This window comes from Esox lucius, chromosome 7 (genome assembly GCF_011004845.1).
Source record: "Esox lucius isolate fEsoLuc1 chromosome 7, fEsoLuc1.pri, whole genome shotgun sequence".
Lineage (NCBI taxonomy): Eukaryota > Metazoa > Chordata > Actinopteri > Esociformes > Esocidae > Esox > Esox lucius.
In genome coordinates this window covers 42,599,230-42,623,145 of record NC_047575.1, presented here as the reverse complement: position 1 = coordinate 42,623,145, position 23,916 = coordinate 42,599,230, and the positions used below count along the sequence as shown (strand labels likewise).

General features: G+C 41.8%; 1 protein-coding gene across 2 annotated transcripts; it reads left to right on the top strand.

The window, feature by feature from the left end:
- The first annotated feature begins 794 nt into the window (after window positions 1–794).
- Window positions 795–23,597, top strand: LOC105009827 (globoside alpha-1,3-N-acetylgalactosaminyltransferase 1). Of its 2 annotated transcripts, XM_034293317.1 has the most exons (11): window positions 795–942; window positions 7,515–7,569; window positions 9,342–9,368; window positions 14,213–14,302; window positions 14,433–14,468; window positions 14,941–15,075; window positions 20,804–20,855; window positions 21,136–21,291; window positions 22,042–22,166; window positions 22,329–22,491; window positions 22,740–23,597. In XM_034293317.1, the coding sequence occupies exons 1-11, from the start codon at window positions 933–935 to the stop codon at window positions 22,938–22,940; spliced, it is 1,050 nt and encodes a 349-aa protein (XP_034149208.1). In that variant the 5' UTR covers window positions 795–932; the 3' UTR covers window positions 22,941–23,597. The 2 variants fall into 2 exon arrangements, with proteins under 2 accessions (XP_034149208.1, XP_034149209.1); XM_034293318.1 differs by lacking the exon at window positions 14,213–14,302 and having other exon boundaries at window positions 796–942.
- Window positions 23,598–23,916: the final 319 nt, after the last annotated feature.

Genomic DNA, 23,916 nt, shown 5'->3' with positions numbered 1-23,916 from the left:
AGGCGAGACGCTTCTGATGCTGTGTCTTGTTCAAGAGGGACATGACACAAGGAATGCAACAGTTGAAACCCATGTCTTGCATACGTCTGTGCGTGGTGGTTCTTGAAGCACTGACTCCAGCTGCAGTCCACTCTTTGTGAATCTCCCCCACTTTTTTGAATGGGTTTTGTTTCACAATCCTCTCCAGGGTGCGGTTATCCCAACTGGTTGTACACATCTTTTCCTTCCCTTCGCCTCTCTATTAATGTGCTTGGACACAGAGTTCTGTGAACAGCCAGCCTCTTTAGCTATGACCTTTTGTGTCTTGCCCTCCTTGTGCAAGGTGTCAATGGTCATCTTTTGCACAGCTGTGTATGATTGTGTAGCCTAAAGAACTAGACTGAGAGACCATTTAAGGGCCTTTGCAGGTGTTTTGGGTTAATTAGCTGATTAGAGTGTGGCACCAGGTGTCTTCAATATTGAACATTTTCACAATATTCTAATTTTCTGAGATACTGATTTTGGGGTTTTCATTAGTTGTCAGTTATAATCATCAAAATTAAAAGAAATAAACACTTGAAATATATCAGTCTGTGTGGAATGAATGTATACATTATACAAGTTTCACTTTTTGAATGGAATTTCTGAAATAAATCAACTTTTTGATTATATTCAAATTTTATAACCAGCACCTGTATATTATGTGGTAACTGTGAGTAATTCTGAAAAGATAGGTAATGCAGATTCTTGTCAGTGCATTAATTGGTCGTCGATCCATTGGTAATGTCTCAGGGTTTTAGTGGGGAGATCGCTCTTCTCTTTCTCTTACAATACAGACGAGTGAAGGCAAGTGCTGCACGTGTGGTTTCTTAATCTTCTCCGGTTACTATTCTCTTAAGGGTGCAATAGGTGCATCTCACACTGTACTGAGTACTGGGACCAGATATGTTGAAATGCTACCAAGTGAGTACCAATTAATGGAAAATAACTATGTAGATAAGACGAGTGATGGTAGTAGGTACACGGAAGGGAAGAGTACTGAATAGGGTTGCAACGATATTTTTTTTAAATGACCGAATAACTGTTACTACTGAAGAACAGTAGGCGTACGCAGCAACTAATTGGCTTGAATTTGGTATTTTGTTTAATATTCAGGGTTAGCCCGCCATATAGCTCTCGCAAAGAATGGCCTATTAAGACGATATCGACGTGTTTGTTTGTGTGTGTGTGTGTGTGTGTGTGTGTGTGTGTGTGTGTGTGTGTGTGTGTGTGTGTGTGTGTGTGTGTGTGTTTGTTTGTTTGTTCTTGTGCATGTGTACATATATATATTTTTTGGAAAGGAAAGCAAAAGGTGCAGTGCATGGTCTCTTAATCTTTTCCGGAGCTGTACATCTATACCTGTATATATATGTGTGTGTATATATAGTGTGTGTGAAGTGCATCTAAAAATTGTTTTAAATGTTTTGGTAACAGTCCAGAACGAGACACTGGTGGTTTGGAAGCTGAGCAGAGGCGTCGCTAGGATCACAATACTTTCGGGTCTTAGCCCCCCCCTCCCCCCAAACCGGGACTTTGAATGTACATGCGGACATTTTTGATATACACGCTCCTTCCTTTGATTTGCACTTTTCAATTTAACAGCAATGCTTTAGAAAGTTAAAATTGGTAACTGGAAGTGTTATTAATTAGATTAATAAACTGATAAGCGTTACACGGACCAGGAATGTCAATAGGCGTAACTTAATATTAAGGAACCCCTATTTTATTAAGTAATGCCCCCGACTTGAGGTCTGCAAATATACTATAATCAACTAAAATATACAAGCAATGTATTTATTCTGAACATAGACCCATTAACGTGTTATTTAATAAGAAATCACTCATCAGCTTTATAACTGATTGCAGACAATTTTACCGTTGTCTATTTTTGGCTGTTATTCTATTTTCTTGTTAAAATTGGCTTAAATTTAAATAAAACACCATATCGATTATTGCCCGATCTCTATTCCTTCAGCTGTACTAGGCTCTGCTGCTGTCGCTGATCCAGCGTCTTCACGTTCATATATTTTAATTGTATAGTTTTTTACACTGTATACAAGTTAATTGTATAGTTTTTTACACTGTATATTGAATATTTAGCCTAATGTTTTTGGTGACAGTACATAGCCTACCCTAATCTGATGGTCTTTTCACCGGTCATCTTTGTTTGTCTCGCGATCTCTCTTTAAATAAAGGACTATCTGTAATTCTAGGCTACTAAGTCACCTAAAAAGTTAAAAAGAAAGTAAAAAAAGAATGCGGTTTAGACGTAGTTGGAGGTTATTACATTTTAATGAAATATTTTGACATACATATTGCCCTATACATAAAAACTATTCTATACGCCTTAAGTTAATGTATTGTAAGATGTTCAGGGGACTGTATGTGTTGTACATTTTGTTGCTGGATTTAGTGCAAAGAGCCCACATAAAACTAATGAACACTAGTAAATTAACAAGAATTACCTCATCAAAGATTCATCTACTCATTTTTAAAATATGAAATGTTTGCAATAATAAAACTTAATCTTCATTTCTCAATGTGCACAACCTTAGATTTGTATTCATCCTTTGTGAAGTACTATTTAAACAGCAATTTTCTTTAGTATATATATATTAATATCTTTACAATATAATTAATGTCTTTACAATATATACTAAGCAAAACAGGAAAATAGATTAATTTAATATTATTCAACTTTTTTGGAAAGGAAAGCAAAAGGTGCAGTACATGGTCTCTTAATCGTTTCCAGAGCTGTGTGTGTGTGTGTGTGTGTGTGTGTGTGTGTGTGTGTGTGTGTGTGTGTGTGTGTGTGTGTGTGGGTGTGTGGGTGGGTGGGTGGGTCCGGGGCAGCTTCAGCCGAACCACCGAAGGGTTGATGATCTTGTCAATGGCAAACGATACCATGAACTTGGGGGACAGTTTTTTTTCGAATCAGTCTGTATCGGCAGGTTCTTTGTGGCCCACCACACTTTTCCCCAATGGCGTAGGCTGGAGCAGGAGCGCGGCGGCGGTTGGCCTGGTGTTGGTATTGGCCAGAGGCGCGGTGCCAGGTCCAGTGGCAACGATGGATGTGCGCCTGGATGGATGGCACAGAAATGTCTGCTGTTCTGCTGAATTGCACTGTTACTAGTAAAGCCCCAAGGGGTGTCAAGACAAGATAACCCAATCTTAGCGGCCATGTGTTTTCTAAGGGCTTTCCGTCTGTGTGTGTGTGCATGGGCTACAAATCTTTCAAGAGCTCATTGTGTGTCTGGATTACTCATTAATATATTTCATAAAAACGTGTGATTATTCATGCATATTGATATATTCATAAGACGTGTGATTATATATGCAGTTTATAGAAAATTCCCTCACACGTGTAGTGTGTGTACTCCGCCTTAGTGGAGCTGGAACTCCCAGGAGGAGGGGTTGGATGAGACCAGACACCACAAAAGGCTTCTCCGCACCCTCCAGCCAATGCTCCCATTCCTCCAAGGCAACCTTGACCGCGAAGAGTTCCTGGTTACGACGTCGTAGTTGGGAAACAGAGGGAGAAGAAAGCGCAAGGATGGAGCTTGCCATCCTCTACGGATCGTTGGGATAGGACCGCTCCCACACCCATGTCCGACGTGTCCACCTCCACCACGAATTGCCGGGACGGGTCTGACTGGGAGAGGACGGGAGCAGACGTAAACCGACTCTTGAGGTCCTGGAACAGCCCTTCCGCCTCAGGGGTCCATGCGAATGCTCTGGCGCTGGAGTTGAGAGCGGTTAATGGAGCAGCCACACTACTGTAATCAAGGATAAAGCGCCTGTAGAAATTTGTGAACCCCAGGAACCTCTAAAGCTGTTTCCTTGTGTCCGGTCTCACCCATTCAAGGACCGCACTCACCTTTTTGGGGTCCATCCTCACCTGCCCCTCAGTGATGACGTAGCCTAGAAAAGAGACCGTGTTGGTGTGGAACTGGCACTTCTCCACCTTGCAGTACAGCCAGTTCTCTAGCAATCGGCGGAGGACCTGTCGTACATGCTGTACGTGTTCGGCCTGCGTCTTGGAAAAGATCAAGATGTCGTCAAGGTAAACAAACACGAAGCGACCATTCATGTCTTGAAGCACGTCATTGACCAGACATTGGAAGACGGTGGGGACGTTGGTGAGCCCGGACGGCATCACCAATTACTCGAAGTGGCCCAAGGGGTGTTGAACCCCATCAGCCATTGGTCAACCTTTCTCACCCTGACCAGGTGATAGGCGTTGTGGAGATCAAGCTTTGTGAACACGGTGGAGCCCTGGAGATTGACGAAACCGGTGTCCATGAGAGGCAGGGTGTATTTATTCCTCACTGTGATGTACAAGCCGTGGTAGTCTATGCAGGGCTGGAGTGACCTGTCCTTCTTGCCCACGAAGAAGAAGCCGGCGCCCAGGGGAGAGGAAGAAGGACGGATGATCCCAGCTCTCAGGGAGTCCTTGATGTATTTCTCCATCGCATCGAGCTTGGAGAGGCTGTAGAGCCTTCCGCTGGGATTGGTGATGCCCGGCAAAAGCTTGATCGCGCAGCCGTAGGGCCTGTGTGGTGGCAGTGAGAGCGCCAGTTGCTTGCTGAACACCTGCCCTATGTTGTGGTACTTGGCAGGGACACTGGTCAGGTTGGGGGCCGGTGTGGTGTTCCCCTGTCTGCGTGCAGACGGGGGACATGCAGACTGGAGACATCAGGTGTAACTCCAGGTTGTGATCTGGCCCGTCACCCGGTCAATGGTGGGATTGTGCCTCACCAGCCAGGTGTGGCCTAGAATCAATGGGACACGGGGTGAAGCGTTGATGAACAAATTAACCTCCTCTAAATGGTTAACCGACAGCAGCAGACGGACAGGACAGGTCCTGTGGGTGACACGTGCTAGCAACCGGTCGTCCAGAGTGGTCGCTTCTATGGCCTCCCGCAGTAGTACAGTGGTTAACCCTAGCTGTTCAACCAGTGCGGCATCCACAGCTGTCATCTGCACCGGAATCAATAAGCACTTGGCATTGAACGGACTGACCTGACACGGTGAGAGGGGCGTGTGGCGTGCGGGGACAGAAGCCAGGCAGGTCAGTGGTAGTTGGGGGGCTTGCTGGTCTCCTCCCTGTGGCTAGTGAGCCCTCCGGTTTGCCGGCTGCTGGGGACAGGAGGCGAGGTAGTGACCTGGACGATCGCAGTAAAGACAACTGTTGCACTCTCCTCCGCCAGGGTACGGAATTCAATAGCGTAAGCTGCGACTCTACATGCACCCTGGTGTAGAGCAAACAATCTTTTGAACACGTCCTTACCCCAAACCGGGTGGTCGAACACCTTCCTCATCTCAGCTTTGAAAGCAGCGTAGGACTGGGTGGTCAGACTCTGTCGCTCCCAAACTGAGGTGGCCCACTCCAACGCTTTGCCACGTAGCAGCCAGGACTCACGTTTGCCAGAGGAAACCTACCCCAACACATCCAGGTCTATTGGTGTTGTACATCTCAAAGCACCTGCCAGTGTTGTATTCCTTGATATAATGTTTTCCTTTTCACTTTATAAATCTAATTTTGAACTACACTAATAACAAGATTCCCGAAAATAATCTCAGATTTTGATTTGTCAGACCACAGGACAGTTTTCCACATCTTCTCAGTCCATCTAAAATGAGCTCAGGCCCAGAGAAGGCATTGGCGTTTCTGGATGCTGTTTGTGTGGTTTCTTCTTTTCTTAGAGTTTAACTTGCTCTTGCACAAACTGTGTTCACAGACAATGGTTATTGGAAGTGTTGCTGAACCCATTCGGTCCACTACAGAATCGTTTCTGTTTTTAATGCATTGCTGCTTTGAGGGCCCAAAGATCATGGCCATCCAATATTGGTTGCCGCAACACTGGCAATATGAAAAACATTTCCTCCTACGGTCACCTTCGCTGCAGTATTCTGCTGGTAGGCTATCTAGCACATGAGCGCACATTTTTTTACAATGCCGGCACACAGAGGTGGTGCAAGATTTTGGGAAGGCAGCTGCCTTTGTGTTTTATGTCCAGGAAAATCCCTATGCGTTGTTAATATTGTAAATGACTATTTTAGCTGGAAATGCCTATTTTACTATGGAATATCAACGTGTGTGTACAGAGGGCCATTTTCTGAAACCATCACTCCTTTGTTCCAATGGCATTTTGTTTGCTGATTCATGTTTATAATTTTAAAAGGCCTAATTGATCCTTAGAAAACCCTTTTGCGATTATGTTAGCACCGCTGAAAACCGTTGCGCTGGGTAAAGATACAATAAAACTGGCCTTCTTTGAACTAAGTCAGTATCTCATCCATTTCATTTGTGGGTTTGATTACAGGCTCAGAATGGGGAAAAATTACTTTCTTCTGAAACTCGTCAGCCTATTCTTGTTCTGAGAAATGAATGCTATTCCATGCGAGATATTGCCTAGAAACTGAAGGTCTCATACAACGACGTGTAGTACTCCCTTCACAGAACTAAGCAAACTGGCGTTAACCAGTATAGAAAAAGGAGTGGGAGGCCCCGGTGCACAACTGAGCAAAAAGACAAATACAATAGAGTGTCTAGTTTGAGAAACAGATGCCTCACAGGTCCTCAACTGGCAGCTTCATTAAATAATGCCTGCAAAACACCAGTGTCAACAAGGCTGCAACTCCGGGATGTTGGCCTTCTAGGCAGAGTTACAAAGAAAACGTAATATCTTAGACTGGCCAATAAAAAGAAAATATAGGTAAAAGAAAACAGACAGTGGACAGAGGAAGACTGGAAAAAAGTGTAATGGACAGACAAATCTTAGAATGAGGTGTTTGGATCACAATGAAGAATATTTGTGAGATGCAGAGCAAATTATGCTGGAGGAGCGCATGCTGCCATTTGTCAAGCATGCTGTAGGCAATGGGATGGTTCTATAAAAAAGGTATAGTTTGTGTTAACCTTAAGAGTTAACCCTCAAGGGTTAATGAAGAAATTATGTTTTGGGACAACACGTCCTGAAGTGTTCCCTTCAGAGCGACCAAGGCATTTGCCATCAATTTGTTGCATTATGCTTTTTCACAATAAGGGTCTGGTCTGAAATGTGTTCTGATAATCACTAGGCTATATGACACTATTATTTAGACTGCGATGGGCATGCATGAAAGAGGCAAAAGGGACACTGAGCAAAAATGATATTCAGATGTATTGGGTACCTGCACTCATTAAAGTACTTTTTTTAAAATTTAAATAATTAAAATAAAAGGAAAACCTCAACATTTACTAAGCTAATCAAATGTAGGTTTTCTCCAGTCTGACGTGTGTGTGTGTGTGTGTGTGTGTGTGTGTGTGTGTGTGTGTGTGATACAATTGTAGCTTGTATTTCTTATTTCAACCTTTCCCCATTATAAGAGTGATATACACAACTTTGATTTACATTATGTATTTAGGAGAATGTTCCTCTCCAACTCATATTGGAAGGAAGAAATACATACAGTATTGCACACTTAACAATGCTTCCTTTTTCTATCAACAGAACAACTACATTGCCTGCTTTTTGTAGTAATAGCTGGTGGGATAATTATTTTCTGGTAAGGACATTTGAAAAGCCTGTATTTTACTCAGGTTGTAATCGTTTTTATATCATTATGATTGTACACTGTTACAAATGTCAAGGTGTTTATAGTTGTTTCAACAAATGATATATTATTATTTAGTTCCACAGCTTTTTTTGTTAAATCAAATGGTTGTTTACAAATGTTATCTGAATTTAATTTTTTTAGGTTTGCTTAACTATATATTTGTATGATAAGAAATCATTATATGGTTATATTGCCTAAATGCATAGAATTAGTTCCTAAATAATTGTATATGCTGTTAACATATGATTCAAGTTGACAAATAATACTATTCAATGATGGGACACTACTAGCTTATCCCAAACACATAAAGGTAACCCCTGTTAACAACCTTATTCCACAAACTATTTCAATGCATAAGGTCATGGAAATTCCATCTATGGCTTCCTTTTATGTTCCTGCACTTGTCACACTAAGAAAGTATCACATCCCCACATGATCATGCAACAGGCCAAACAGGGCAACGCTTGAAAATCTAATTCCTGTTAGTATGTTATCTCTGGATTGAAATTATGTTCCAAATGTTTCAATTGAGTTTAAAACTGGTAAGGGACTTTGATATTTGCACTTAAATATACAAAGCCTACTTTCCCAGTTGAATCTCATTAAAATGTGTGTCTGTCAGACTATCCCTGATGTTTTCATTCTCTAAAAAACATAGTTAACTGAAAAACATTTGGACACTGAGATTGCATTGCATTGCAGGGTTACTCTGGCAAACATTGTCATTTTATCTATATGCAAGCAGCAGCTTCCACACTTAAAGCATTAGATGCTGAATATCACTTTCCTTTGCTTTATATCAGGATAGCTATAGGACTCATCAGTGCTCTTTGTATGAAAATATTGCATAGTCCTCTCTATGTAAGAAGAGAGAAGCCCTCTCTTATTTACAAGGCACTCCTGCAGACCGGTGGAATAAACTAATGACCTGCCTGTTTAAATGAAGATGTTAGAACCATTTAAACACATCCTTCTGAATTGGATCTTCAACTTCAAATGTTTTATTCAGGTAAAACTAGTTGAGTAAACAAAAATAACCATAGAACAAGCTTGTAATAATACTTCGATGAAACTGCTGAATTTAATTTACAGCACAGGTCATCAACTTGATTGGGCCAATTTCTGTTGAAGCGGATGATCAGGGGGCCTTAATTATAGTAATTTGTGCACTGCAAATAACAACTACCCAAAAATCGGTTTCATGAGAAGAGAATATACATTTTTTAGTTTGGAAATGTTATATTGTAGGAATAATTCAAAATATTTTCTAAATTAAAGTACATTTTTGCTGGTGATTATAGAACATAGAGTTCAAAATGTTTGGACCATGACCCATTTGACAATTTTTTTTGTTGACTGATTTGTAATAATATATCATTATACATCTATATTAAGATTTTCTATGATATACTATGTAGAAAAATAGAACAATGTTCTTTTACCCTTGTCTGATGCAGTGGCAAAATCTTAAGGAGCCAATGATACTCACTAGCGGGACAGTTTTGGCCTGCAAACCCCTGTTACAAACCCCTGTTACAAACCCCTGTTACAAACCCCTGTTACAAACCCCTGTTACAAACCCCTGTTACAAACCCCTGTTACAAACCCCTGTTACAAACCCCTGTTACAAACCCCTGTTACAAACCCCTGTTACAAACCCCTGTTTTACCTTTGAGTTTGTGTTACTGACTTTCTTTGTATCTATTCTGTTCTGATCCCAGGTTGGTCTCTACACCTGCATCTCTCCGGTAAGAAAACATTTATTGCAGTGCTTGTTGAAAGCTGTGCTCTTACATGGGTAAATGTCAAATGGGTTATGGCTGCACTTGGTATTATGACGTTAGATCAGTGTGTCAGGACATTTAGATTAGATTCAACTTTACTGTCATTGAACAGTTTGAGTACAGTACAACGAAATGCAATTAGCATCTAACCAGAAGTTCAAATAGGGTAGGGCAGGATAAGTATTAAGCATAATGTACAAGTGGGGAATGAATAGTTGTGCGACGAGGCAAATGCAATAAAATGTATGACTCTGCAGTCAAGGAAATTGGAGGTGTAAGGTAGAATGTGCAACTGAAATGCAGGGATACCAGCAATGAGGTTCCCAAGGTAGGCATGTAAATGTAACATCTGAAAACGTCCTTATCAAACTTTGCAAGGCTGAGTCAGAGTGCAGTAGTACAAGGGAGTGGTGCAACAAGGTCCCAGGTAGCACTAAGTGGTGGGCGGGTGGGAATAGTCAGTTTATTACATCAAAACATGGTTCTCAAATTTCCGTCAAACACCTCTGCTTATCTCACACAAGGTTACACCTGTATTGCTTTGCTTTTTAATAACTTCTACCATAAAACAACCCTTTACAAAGGTACACCTATCAAACTCGAAAAGGAAGGTTTTGAGTGAGGAACAGAAGGGTTCAAATTTAAATAGCACAGCAAATTGAACGCTTCTGTTCCTCACTCAAAACGTTCCTTTTCTGCTTTTTTGGAAAGTTAATATTAATATTTTCCTGAGCTGTATATAAAGCAAAAATAATAGCAAAACATTTTAAATACATAACAGTGACTAGAAGCAATTCCAGAAAATGTAGAAATGGCAAAATGGCCAGTATGAATATAATTCTTAAATATTATAAATACAGTTAGGTTTGGAAATATTTGGACACTGACACAATTTTCATAATTTGGCTCTGTACGCCATCACAATGGATTTGAAATGAAACAACCGAGATGCAAATGTGCAGACTTTTATTCAAGGAGTTGAATAAAACAACCTAGTTTCAGAGTAACCTAGTTTCAGTGGCTCAAATGTAATTGGACAAATGAACAAAATCATAAGTAGAATGTTAACTTTTAATACTTTGGCGAGAATCCTTTGAAGGCTACAACTACTTGAACTCGGGTGCGCATGGAAATCACCAAATGCTGGGTATCCTCCTTTGTGATGCTTTGCCAGGCCTTTACTGCAGCTGTATTCACTTGTTTGTTTGTGGGTCTTTCTGCCTTAAGTTTTGTCTTCAGCAAGTGGAATGCATGCTCGATCAGGTTGAGATCTGGTGATTGACTCAGCCAACGCAGATTATTTCACTTGTTTGCTTTAAAAAAACTCATGGGTTGCTTTCGCAGTATGTTTTGTGTCATTGTAAATATAAAAGTATATAAAGTGAAGCGCCGTCCAATCAACTTTGCTGAATTTGGCCTAAACTGAGCAGACAATATATCCCTATACACTTCAGAATTCATCCAGCTACTTCTGTCTTCTGTCACATCATCAATAAACAATAATGACCCAGTGCCTTTGGAAGCCATGCATGCCCACGCCATCACACTGCCTCCACCATGTTTTACATGTGTGGCATGCTTCGGAACATGAGCTGTTTCAAGCCTTCTCCCTACCTTTTTCCTCCCATCATCCCATCAGGTTGATCTTTTTTCATCTGTCCAAAGAATGCTGCTACAGAACTGGGCTGACTTTTTCAGGTGTTTTTTGGCAAAGTCTAATCTGGCCTTTCTATTCTTGAGGCTTATGAATGGTTTGCACCTTGTGGTGAACCCTCTGTATTTGCTCTTGTGCAGTCTTCTCTTTATGGTAGACATGGATAATGATATGCCAACCTCCTGGAGAGTGTTCTTTACTTGGCTGGATGATGAGATTTTTTTTTTTTACTATGGAACGCATCCTATGATCATCCACCACTGTCGTCCAGGCCTTTTAGTACTACAGTGCTCACCAGGGCGTTCTTTTTTTCTCTCAGAATGTACCGAACTGTTGATTTGGCCACTCCAAATGTTCCTGTTAGCTCTCTGATGGATCTTTTGTGTGCAGTTTTTACCTCTGAGTCGGCTTGCTTGCAACAGGTAAGGTCATCTTGGATGAACACACAGAGGAACTTGCAGTCGGAGACGCTCTCCACGTCAGCTCCATCGACGTGTATGTGATCACCCCTCTGCTGCTTCCTGAAGTCCACGATCATCTCCTTAGTCTTGCAGATGTTGAGATAGAGGTTGTTGTCCTGGCACCATGTTTCCAAGTCACTTACCTCTTTATATTTGGTCCCATCGTTCTTGGAGCTGAGACCCAGGATGGTGGTGTCGTCCACAAACTTAAGTATGAAGTTGGAGCTTTGTGTGGCCATGCAGTCGTGTGGACAGGGAGTACAGGAGGGAAATGAGTATGCAGCATTGAGGGGCTCCAGTGCTCAGAGTATGTGCAGAGGAGGTGAGGTTGGCCATTCTCACCACCTGGGGTTTACTCGTCAGGAATTCCAGGATCCAGTTGCAAAGGAAGGTGTTTAGACCCAGGGTTCAGAGTTTCGGAACGGGCTTAGCAGGCACAATAGTGTTGAATGCTGAGCTTTAGTCCATGAAGAGCATCCTCACGTATGTGTTACCCTTTTACCCTTTTAAAATAACAAAAAAACAGGTCACCCACATGGAAGGCTGTTTTGCTAACCACTCTACCACAGAGCTGTATATTCGATGGGTGTCAGTATAGCCTCTTGTGTTTATCCTGAACAAATCCCCTTTTGCCAATGGCCATTTTAACAGTTAATTGGCCATTTTAACAGTTAATTGGCCATTCATGAATGATATTGATACAGATAAACTGACGTTTCTTACTAACTTTACCTCCACCACAAATAGTGTCTATGGACTGTATGGCGTTTGCCACTGGCCGGTTTAACAGCATATTTGCCAGTAATAGGCTTTACCAGTATCTACTAACGTACTGGAATAGTCATAGGAATTGAGCAATTCCTAGCGAGTCTGCCAAAGCAATTTCATTTTATGGCATAAGAACTTATTTTTTTCTTTCATGGCATAACAACATACTTTTTTCTTTCATTCGTGAATGATATTGATACAGTAACTATCAATAAAGGTGACGATAACTACATTTTTAATCAAGTGAAAAGACGAGAGAATCGTGAAATCTACCAGAAATAGTCACAACGCTGTATAACCGCAAACAGTTTTATTGCGGCCCACAAATAAAATGAATGTCATTACTTTCAATAGATTTGAACTTAGTTCTTCCACGTGAGAGGCACTGCCTTTAAACCCTACGCTACAGTACTACAGATTTTAGCAGTCGCTAAACACCATTGAGCATTGGACTAAACTGACTAACGTTTCTTATTACGTTTACCTCCACCACAAATAGCGTCTACAAACTGTATAGCTTTTGCCACTGGCTGTTTGAACAGCTTATTAGCCAGTAATAGGCTTACTAGTATCTACTAGCTTCCCAGGAATAATCATAAGAATTTAGCAATTTCTAGCGAGACAGAAGATGAACTTTTCCATGCCAGAAATAATCGCGATATAACCGTATGCAGTTTTAGCTAAGACTTACTATAACGTAAATACTGTATGTTGTAGCCTGCAAATGTGTTTGTCTATCCTGACCCAAAACACATGCAGGATGCGTACCTCGAAAATCCACTAGAAACAGTCGCAATATAACCGCAAACTGTTTTATTTCAGGCTTACTATAATATAGATACTGAAGGTTTTAGCTAGCAACAATGTCGTCTACACTGAATAACTCATAATGCGTATTCCGCTTTGCCTGTGAGGAGATACGAACACAGGACCTATAATTTACAGGTCCGCTTCTCTAACCACAACGCTATTTAACAAGGGGGACTCAATCAGTCACTCACTCAGTAAGAGACATTCTTCTTGGCCGGCTCCACTTACGCGGTCCTACAAAAATCCCTTTTTTCGAAATTCAGTAATCTGTTGCACTAGCATCCATTTCTTTTTGCCTGGATGCTGACGGAACAGGAGGCAGAAATTGGTGACTTCAAACTGGCACCATGCAAACTATGTTCTGTAGCCACCAAACACTGCCTCTGTCATTCGGCAATGATGTCCGTTACATCGAAAATGCAGATTGATAGCATTGTGAACAAAACTGACCGATAAACATAGGAAGCATCAGTGCAGTTGAAAATATGATTGATATTGCAAAATATCTGACATTACTTTGAGGAATAAAACATTGACAGATTCTACGTTTTAGTTGCAAGTGTTTTGGATTTGGTTTCCGCTTGCAATGCAACATTTCTGCCCTTTGACACACAATCTATGAATTTGGACAATGCTGATATTGCTAATTCCAGGCTGTGACAGAGTTATATAATAAGAATGGGTTGTGGTGAAAGATTACTTAAGGTAAACACTATTAAACCCAAATATGAATTTAGGTTGAACTGTTCCTCTATTAATAAAGGTCTTTGCATCAGGGCTTGGAAATTTGTGACAATTGAGGTCAAAATAGACAAGAGGTAAGGTAAGAGAAATCCTGGAAGATAACCTGAGAGAGACAGGGAATGGCCACTGTACCAATGCTCTGGGCCCTTGAGGGCATTTTATTCAAGTAGGTGGCAGGGGAAGAGAGGGGCAAATCAAAAGCAAACAAGCCACACTCCTGGGATGGCTTCTGAATCTACGAGGCAGTCTCCCAGTGGCGGTTAGGAGGAACGGAATATGGATGGGAGGGGAAGAAAACTGTTTACAGTGAAAAGGTATTTGAACTGCCTTTAGGCACCAATGTTTCTAACTTAAGTTTCATTGTTTCACAGTTTCACTGTCAATCAGTCTTACTTTAAGCCTTCCTTTGAGAAGGGTTTAACATGGCTCCAGGTACAGCAACAGATTTTGCTGAATCACAGGTGAGTCAACTGTGATTGCTGCCTGTCAACTACTGCACAACCTGTACCACACTGTTCTCTATTTAGTGTCAATAGCTTAACCCGAGGAAAGTCCCTTCCTGTAAGAAATAAATCCACTCCTGTTTTTCAGTTTGCAGACCAAGCAAGCCATGCTTATGGAACCAGTGTAAGTGACTGCAAATGCAGACATAGGCACCACATTATAGTTTTTTGTATCATTGTATTCTATATTGATGCCATTCATAGATTGCATGTTATGTCACAATACTGTTCTGAATGTTTGGGCTGACCAACTGAGAATTTGAAACAATGCTTCCTCAATGGAAGCTGATAAAGATTTGGTCTAAAGTGCAAAATACAATACCACACCTAAAGGCAAATAATTGACAGAGGTGCACTCCGTTAATAAGTTATGAGGAGGTGTGGTAAATGCTTGCACAGTTCTTACGTTAGCGGTGGTTTATTATCAAACCTTAACAAGCATTTTCATGTGCTCAGGCCTGAGAACAGCTCTTATAGCTGATCCATAGTCATTGTCAACATGGGCAGAGGAAATGCATAAAAATCTGATCCACAAGTTAAATATTCAGTCTGCGGGGGATATTATTATTGTGTTGATTATTATTTTTATTATTCAGGAGGTCTGACGTGCTGACTGTAACCCCATGGCTGGCTCCTATTGTCTGGGAGGGGACCTTTGATCCCCAGGTCATAGATGAGGCCTTCAGGTCCTACAACCTCACCATTGCCACCACTGTGTTTGCTGTGGGAAAGTAAGTCACAGAGCAAACAGCATGCATTTACATATAATGTGATACCAGTGATACTGTTTGAAAGGAATCGGTCAGCTCCACAGAAAGGCCATTGCTCCTTTCAGATTAACCCTTTGTTTTATGAATTGTAACAGGCTTTCTGACACATTTTTGTAATCTATGACATATGTACCCTACTGGTCAAAAGTTTTAGAACACCCCGTCTTTTACATTTTTATTGAAATTTAAGCAGTTCACTGGACTTTAAATTTAGGCATTTTCAGTCAAGTGAATTACCTGAAATGGTACAAAGGTAACCGGTAAATTGCCAGTGATTTAAAAAAGTTAATGTTAAAAAGCATGTCATAGTGATAAAAAATGCCATAGTGATAAAAGATGCTTTTTTCAGGGAGCACATAATGGGTTAACCTACAGCTGTTCTGCAGCAATTGAATTAAATAAAGCCTTGAAAGTTGATGCTAACAATTCCTACAGGTGTCCAAACTTTGGTTGATTACTTCCAAACCCTCTGTCTCTTTTAAAGCAGTGTTAGCACAGCCTGTGTTACTATACACTCTTAAGCAATTTTTGGACCGAAATTTACTGCAGGAAGTAATATATTACTATTATATATTGCTCATAGCACAACAGCTTAAAATCCCAGCTTAACACTGGTTGAATTATGCAAGTCAACTGTGAACAGAAGACTTTTTAGCGGCAGGTTGTAGAAGTCGAGTGGCAGTAAGAAAGCCATTGCTAACACAGTAAAATAAGAAAGTGTCTTGCCCAGGCCATGAAGCATCGCCAGTGGACAAATGTAACGATTAATCAAAATTGTAAATCTCTGGTTCATCATGTAGGGTTTTTGTATGCCGTTGAGTAGGTGAAAGGGTGGTTCCTCAGTGCGTGACACCAACTGTCAAACATGGAGAAGGAATCGTGATGGTCTGCGGCTCTTTTGCTGGATACAGAGTCGGCGACTTTCACAGAGTGTGTGGCACACTGAACCAAAACGGCTTCCGCAGCGCCATTGCAATATCCTCTGGTGTACACCTTGTTGGTCAATGGTTCGTCCTACAGCCAGACAGTGATCCAAAACATACCACCCACATCCTTCCATGACTTTTTCTAAATAGACGTATATTAAATTGTTTCGTTGTCAGAATTCTACACTGACAAAAGGAAAACTATTTAGACACTATTTACCTGTTTTTTTCCCCCTGTTGTCAGACTTAAATAGCCAAAAGCCCACGGCAATTAGCGTTAGTACCCAAATGGTACCCAGGCAATAATCATCCATCCATCACTGAACGCATGACGTCAATGGATGAATGCACGATACTCCCAGATGAGTGATAGTCTTTGTTGAATTAGAATTAAATAGAATATTTCCATGACCATTCAATAATTTAATTACGCTATTATTGAAACATAATACAAACAATATAGGCTACTTGACATTTCAACGTATGTATCACACTTTATGTTTTTCAGCAGGAGAATCAGCATTCTTGTGTAGGCTAATTCTCTCTCTCATCTCTCTCATGTTCATCCGCTTATCCGGTATCGGGTCGTGGGGGCAGCAGATCCAGCAGGGGACCCCAAACTTCCCTTTCCCGAGCCACATTTGCCAGCTCTGACTGGGGGATCCCGAGGCGTTCCCAGGCCAGTGTCGAAATATAATCTCTCCACCTAGTCCTGGGCCTACCCTGAGGTCTCCTCCTAGCTGGACGTGCCTGGAACATCTCCCTAGGGAGACGTCCTGGGGGCATCCTTACCAGATGCCCGAACCACCTCAACTGGCTCCTTTCGACGCGAAAGAGCAGAGGCTCTACTCCGAGTTCCTCACGGATGGCTGAGCTTCTCACCCTATCCCTAAGGGAGAAGCCTGCCACCCTTCTGAGAAAACCCATTTCAGCCACTTGTACTCGCGATCTTGTTCTTTCAGAGAGAAGAGCATTGCAGTTATCTAGTCTAGAAGTAACAAAAGCATGGATTAATTTTTCTGCATCAGTTTTTGATAGAAAGTTTCTAATTTTTGCAATGTTTCGAAGATGAAAATAAGCAACTCTTGAGACATATTTTATATGTTCATCAAAGGAGAGGTCAGGGTCAAGGGTAACGCTGAGGTTTCTTACAGTTTTTTGGGATACGACCATGCAGCCGTCGAGGTTCACAGTGAGATCTGCTAACAAAGCTCTTTGTTTCTTGGGTCCTAAAACGAGCATTTCTGTTTTCCTTGAGTTTAAGAGCAAGGAATTCTCTGTCATCCACTTCCTAATATCTGAAACCCATGCTTCCAAAGTAGCTAATTTAGGGGCTTCTCCATGCTTCATTGAAATATATAACTGTGTGTCATCAGCATAACAATGAAAGTTTACGTTGTGATTTCGGATTACATCGCCCAGAGGGAGCATATATAGTGGGAACAATAATGGGCCCAGAACCGAGCCTTGAGGAACACCAAAGCATACCTTTGACTTGTCTGAGGATATGCCATCCACACTAACAAACTGAAATCTTTCAGATAAACAAGATTTAAACCAGGCTAGCTACTCCCCCTGGTTATAGCTATCTGTGCCAACCCCACCTCACTGGCCGCGGTGGTGGCCTTGCTGTTTTGCAAAAATCTATTTATAAAGTAACTCAGCTGTGTCTTCCCTCATTTCTCTCATTTGAATACATCGCTTACAAATCAGCCTGTTCCCTCACCACTATTCTTCTTTATCGCCCTCCACAAAACAATGATTAATTTATTTCGGACCTAGCAGAACTACCCACCATAGCAGTATCACTTTCCTCCCACCTTCTGCGGCTTGGCGACATGAACATCCACATTGACTCCTCAAGCTCTAAACTCACCTCTGATTTCACCACTGTCCTGGACTGCTTTAATATCACCCAACATGTCAATTTCCCAACACAACATCAAGGGCCACATTCTTGACCTAATTTAGACTGTTGCCCTCAACATCACTCACATTTCCCCTTCACTGTTCCCCTTGTCTGACCATAAGACCCTGCATTTCTCTTTTTTATTTTATTATTATTATTATTATTATTACAGTGTAATTTCATATTTCAGGCCTGATTGTCTGTCTGTCGCCAACATTAGTCAACAAGAAGAGTGAGGAGGGTAGATTGTCTTAGCTAGCTTATTATCTTCACAAACACCAGATAATAAAGTGGATTTCATACTCGAGCACCGGTTTGAAACCCTTAATTTGGAGGAGAAACTTAAAGTAATGCGACTTGGTGCCCATCAGCCATGAGATATTGTCATGGTAAAAGTAACCTTGGGTTTAAAGTGGAGTGGTTTTTGAAGAAAATGTGGCTAACGGTTAGCATACAAAAGAAGGCACTCTTCTGTTTTCCATGTCTTCTATTTGGTGGAGATTGTACTTGGTCGAGGACGGGTTACAAAGAGGATTGCAAAACGAGAGCAGTGGGAGTCATCTGGACAATGCTGTGAAATTGGGCTTACTTGGAAGGGTAAATGTCGCAGCTCAAGTTTACAATGACTACAGGCGCTCCATTGAGCAGCATAACAAACAGGTGGAGGAAAACACGATGAGTCGGTGGAATCCCTGAATCCTGGAATATTCAGATGCATGTTTGAGACTGTGTGAGGGCGATTCAAGACTTCAGAGGCACTATGACGCTCAGCCCATCTTCAAAGGGATATCTGGAACTGTACAAAAACTGTTAGTCTGTATGTATGAAGTTTACAGGGAAGTAAGTAAGTGGGCGAGACATCATTTGTTGCCATACAGGCAGATGAGACAACTAATGGTGGTGGTTACATGTTGACAATACAGGTTTTTGGAGTTTGTGGAAGTCAAAGATAAAACTGGACTCAGCCTCTCTAATAGCATCAAGGGTGTGCTGGAACCACTGAAGCTGGGAGAAAAGCTGATCGCTCAGACTTATGATGGTGCGGCTGTAATGAGTGGAAACGTCCGAGGGGTACAGACACTAATGAAAAAGACACCCACATGACCGGTTTGTTCACTGCTATGCTCACCAGCTGAGCCTGACCTTGCAGCAACTTTGTTCAGCAAGGATGAGCATCCTGAAGGTGTTTTTTGCAGATTTAACTGCTTTTGCCACCTTTTTCTCTGGCACTCCAAAGCGTGTTGCTGCACTTGCTGAGGCAACACAGAGACACATTCCAAAGCCACCTCTGTACGATGGAACTTGAAAATCTGTATTTAAAAGTATTAAGTACATGTTTATTACAAGTGGAATGTGCACATGTGCAATAAAGGCAAATGCAGTGCAAATGCCAATACTAAATGTGCAATTAAGGCGAATAGAGGAGGGCAGAAAGTTTACCAGTATTAGGTATAGTGTAATTACAAGTGGGATAATAGTTGTTCCACTCAAATTTCTAAATGGCATTCTAGGAAGCTGGGCACCAGTGATGTGCTGGGCAGTTTTCACCACCCGTTGCAGGACCTTCTGCCAAACCGCACTGTGGATTTCGCAATTTGTCAGAATGCTCTCTATTGTGTAGCAGTAAAGGTTCGCAAGGATCTTTGAGGACAGGTGGGCTTTCTTCAGTTTTCTCAAAAAGTACATGCGCTGCTGCGCCTTTTTGACCAGGGTTGAGGTGTTGTAGCACCAGAGATGTAGACACCCAGGAATTTGAAGCTGGACACACACTCCACCTCAGTACAATCGATGATGACTGGGATGTAGCTTTTAGATTTCCTGTAATCCACAATGGGATTGTTGTGGAAAACACTTTAGATTTCCAGACAAAAAAGATGCAAAAACTCAGAATCCAAAAGTAGACTTTATTGACATCATAAAGCCGTGCTGATCTGCAGAGCAACCAAGCCATGTTGGTCTGCAGAACAACCGATTTCCAAACCTTAAACACACATTTTTATACAGTATGGTTATACAATTATATTAGATCCTCCCATTATGCTAATTACTGGATGGATCCTTCTCGAATCTTCCATCAATGTTTTTCACAACCCTCTGGGATTCGCTCCCCCAGCCACTACTCATCATGACTCAGCATATTCTCTGAAATGGAAAATTTCCTTATCTATGGTCTCACTCATCCGCCCAAGATTTTGCCAAGACAGTCAAGCACAAGCTACAGGTCCTTCTGTCCTCAATATGAGATAACAACAACAACAACAACAACAACAACAACAACAACAACAACCACCACTCATTGCACTGACCATGCCATGACCTGTAGGCTGACTCATCATTGTCACTAATCAGGCCTACCACCATGGTGTTGTCTGTGAACTTCACAATGGTGTTGGAACTGTCTAAAGGAACACAGTCGTGAGTGAAGCGGGAGTACAGGAGAGGGCTCAGGCTTCGGGGGGGGGCGTTCAGCTTTGATGTTTGCCTCTTTGTTGTCTGTGTCGAAACGGCATAGAACCTGTTTAACTTGTCGATGAAGGAGACGTTCCTGGCTGTGGGGGTAGGGGTCTTTCGACGAATTGGTTTGAAAATTCAGGAAGAAAACAGACACCACACCTCTACACAAGTATTACGTGCACCCAAATTCGCTGTTTAATTTGCGTAGTGGTCAAAGACCCAGTCTATAACATTGTAAACCGCAGATCGAATCCAGTCAGGGCAACAACATTCATCCCTTCTAATCGCAGGCCGGTAGGACTAGGCTTGTCTAGTTCCTTTTGTTTTGTTTATATTCAAAGTGCCATAATTCTGGAGGGGACTGAAGATTACTCTTTTTAATCTCTTTCTTTCCTCACAGATATACTCGTTTTCTCCGTGACTTCTTAGAATCAGCTGAGAAGCACTTCATGGTAAGAATCAACACCAATTACATTGATGAATGTCCAGCTTAATGTTAGGGAACCTAGGTCTGTATTTGTAGGGTACTGTAGGAGGGATGACACAAGGTAAAGTTTTTTCTTTCTGTGTAACCATATAAAAAAAATTCAGGCCATGATATGCCCATTCATTGTAAAAGTGGCACTGTTGAGACAAGAAAAGGTCCCTGAATGTTGTCATTTATGCACAAATGTATACCCCATATCATCAAAACCAGGAAATTCCATCAAATTAAATTCCATGTGATTCCAGGTGGGGCTGAATGTGCAGTACTACGTGTTTACTGATCTACCAAGTCACGTTCCTATCAACGTGACTCTGGGTGTCGGCAGACAGCTCAAAGTCGTGAAAGTGCCGAAGTTTGACCGCTGGCAGGAGATATCCCTCCGCCGCATGGAACTCATCCAGGTTACACTATTATTATTATTAAATGCATCATCTTTACTTTAGTAATACTAGTAAACATTTTTAAGAATTAGTATTTGTAGTAGTAGTGGTGGTACTGGTAGTTGTTTATAGATGGTCTACAGATGCCCCAACTATTAGCCAAATTGCTACGGAAATCCGCTTTTGTGACTACAGCCCACAGTGTTGAGGGTTACAGACCGGTAAGGAGAGGATGTAGGGTGCATAGCAGTTAGTTGTAATGTTGTTGACAGGACTGTAGTTGCTAGGATACACTCTAAATAGAACCATCCGTGATTTATTGCTTATGAACAAGATCCTCCTTCCTGGACGCTGGGCGGTCTAGGAAGGTGGTAAACGAGCTAGTTATCGTCCAGAAGGGTGTACATTGTGGCTCTGTGGACTTTGATGGCAATTTCTAAAGTCAAAACGATTTACGAAAATGGTAGGTAAGACAGGAAAACTCACAATAAACAGTTCATTCTTGCAAGGAGTGAGTACACAGGTTACAAAGTAACAGTGAATAATCTCTAAATTAATACAGGACAAATACCAGATCCCCCTCTCCCAAATTCCTCTACTTATCTAAACATGGGGACCCAGTCCTTTAATCAGTAAGACTACATCAGTTTGAGAAATTTCCCTGACAGGACTACATGTTTATTGTACACTTTGTGAGTTACTGAATCACAACACTCATGTTCAGTAACATTAATATTGCTAACATCCACAATCCATGTATTTTGGGAGCAGACTGCTATAGAGGAATACATCCACCAAAGGGCGAACTACATCTTCTGTCTTGACGTAGACATGATCTTCCATGGCCGTGTGGGACCAGAGGCTCTGGGGAAACTGGTGGCTGCTATACACCCCTGGTAACACACAGAGAGAGAGAGACAGACACACACACACACACACACACACACACACACAGAGACATACACACAGAGAGAGAGACACACACACACCCTTACATCCTTAATAAGGGTTTTTTTCTTGGTTAAATGAAGGTTCATTTAGACTACAGGGTTTTACAGGTTCTACTGGGTACCCCGGAGCCAGTACCCCTATGAGCGGAGGACAATCTCCAAAGCCTACATCCCCCAAGACCATGGAGACTTCTACTACCAGGCCAACATATTTGGAGGAGCAGTGGAGGATGTTCACAGACTGACCAAGACATGTAGGGAACACCTGGAGGTAAGTATTCACACACACACACATACACAAGCCACACACTTACAGACAGGCACACACAAATGGAGGCCTAGGCAAAAAGACAGGCTGGCAGACAGACATGGAGAGGCAGACAGACAGTCATCCAAGCACAAACACACCCAGGCATACAGTAAGTCATCCTTCCTCTACCTTCCTCTTTCTTTTCCCCTCCATCCCTTCCTCCCTCTCTCACTCCTTATCCCCCATCTTGTCCTGACCCCTCCCTCTAGATGGATAAGTCTGCTGGAGTGGAGGCTGTTTGGCAGGAGGAGAGTCATCTGAACTGGTACCTGTTGAAGAACAAGCCCACCAAGCTGCTGTCACCTGAGTACGTCTGGGATGACCTTAGAGGACAGGGCACCAAGGAGATTAAACTGGTCCGCTTCTCCTCCATCATCAAGAACAAGGCAGAGGTCAGGGAGAACCCTTGAGGGGAGAGGGGAAGAGAAGAAGAATGAAAAAGCTATGAGTAGGAGACAGCAAATGTACTTCAATCACAGACTGCCTTACTTTACTTTGCTGTATTTTCATAATGACTCAAAGTGACTATTTACTGTAGAGAAGGTTATACTCTGTCACACCTGATTCAAATGATCAGCTCATTATCAAGTCCTTCATGAGATACATCGGGTCTATTCCATTGTTGAAACACAACAAATTCCTCTCTGTAATATGATTTACAATCAGAAGTCTTCAAACATAGATAGCAGCTGGTTATGTCGATTTATTCGGTTGCATGGGAGCAAGTCAACAGCACGTCAGAATCAGAAGATAGAGCAACCCATCCTGCACCACTAGTGTAAGTCTTATGGTTACAGGGGGCTTTAAATACTCTTGACCAAAAGGTGTGATTCTTTGTTTCAAAAGGTGTGAAAACTAAGGAGTACCCCCCCAACCAACCACACACACACCCACACACCCACAATAGTGCGCCGCGGATTACTTGTTATTCAGAATGGTGGTCCCTGGCACAGAACCAGTTGAAAACCCCTGGTTTAGAACTTGCTTTCAGCCTCCAGTAACTTGACTAAAGAATTAGAATGTTAATAGAATATTTCAAACATTCCTTCATTCATCTTCATCCGCTTATCCGGTATTGGATAATACAAAACAGTCATTACGTTCTTACTCAGTAACCTAACAACACTTAATGCTGGTTATTTATAATAGAACAGAACAGAACTCACCATAGCTATGTAGGTGATTCGGCGTTCAATAATTTTCAGTTTGATGACCAAAAAAATCTTGATCTCTGTTTGTTTCGGGAGTTCATCAAATTGTGGTAAAACAAGGTCATAATCCACATGTTGTATTGTCCTATTCAGAGCATATAGCTTATACCATACGATAAAGTCACTAAAATTATCCTACTAGTTTTCACGTTACTATAACGTGGGATTCCTAGCT

Coding starts and splice junctions, on each gene's coding strand:
- LOC105009827 (XM_034293317.1), top strand. Junction 20,856..21,135: donor CAGCTGAGAAGCACTTCATG/GTAAGAATCAAC, acceptor ATGTGATTCCAG/GTGGGGCTGAATGTGCAGTA. Junction 21,292..22,041: donor GCCGCATGGAACTCATCCAG/GTTACACTATTA, acceptor TTTTGGGAGCAG/ACTGCTATAGAGGAATACAT.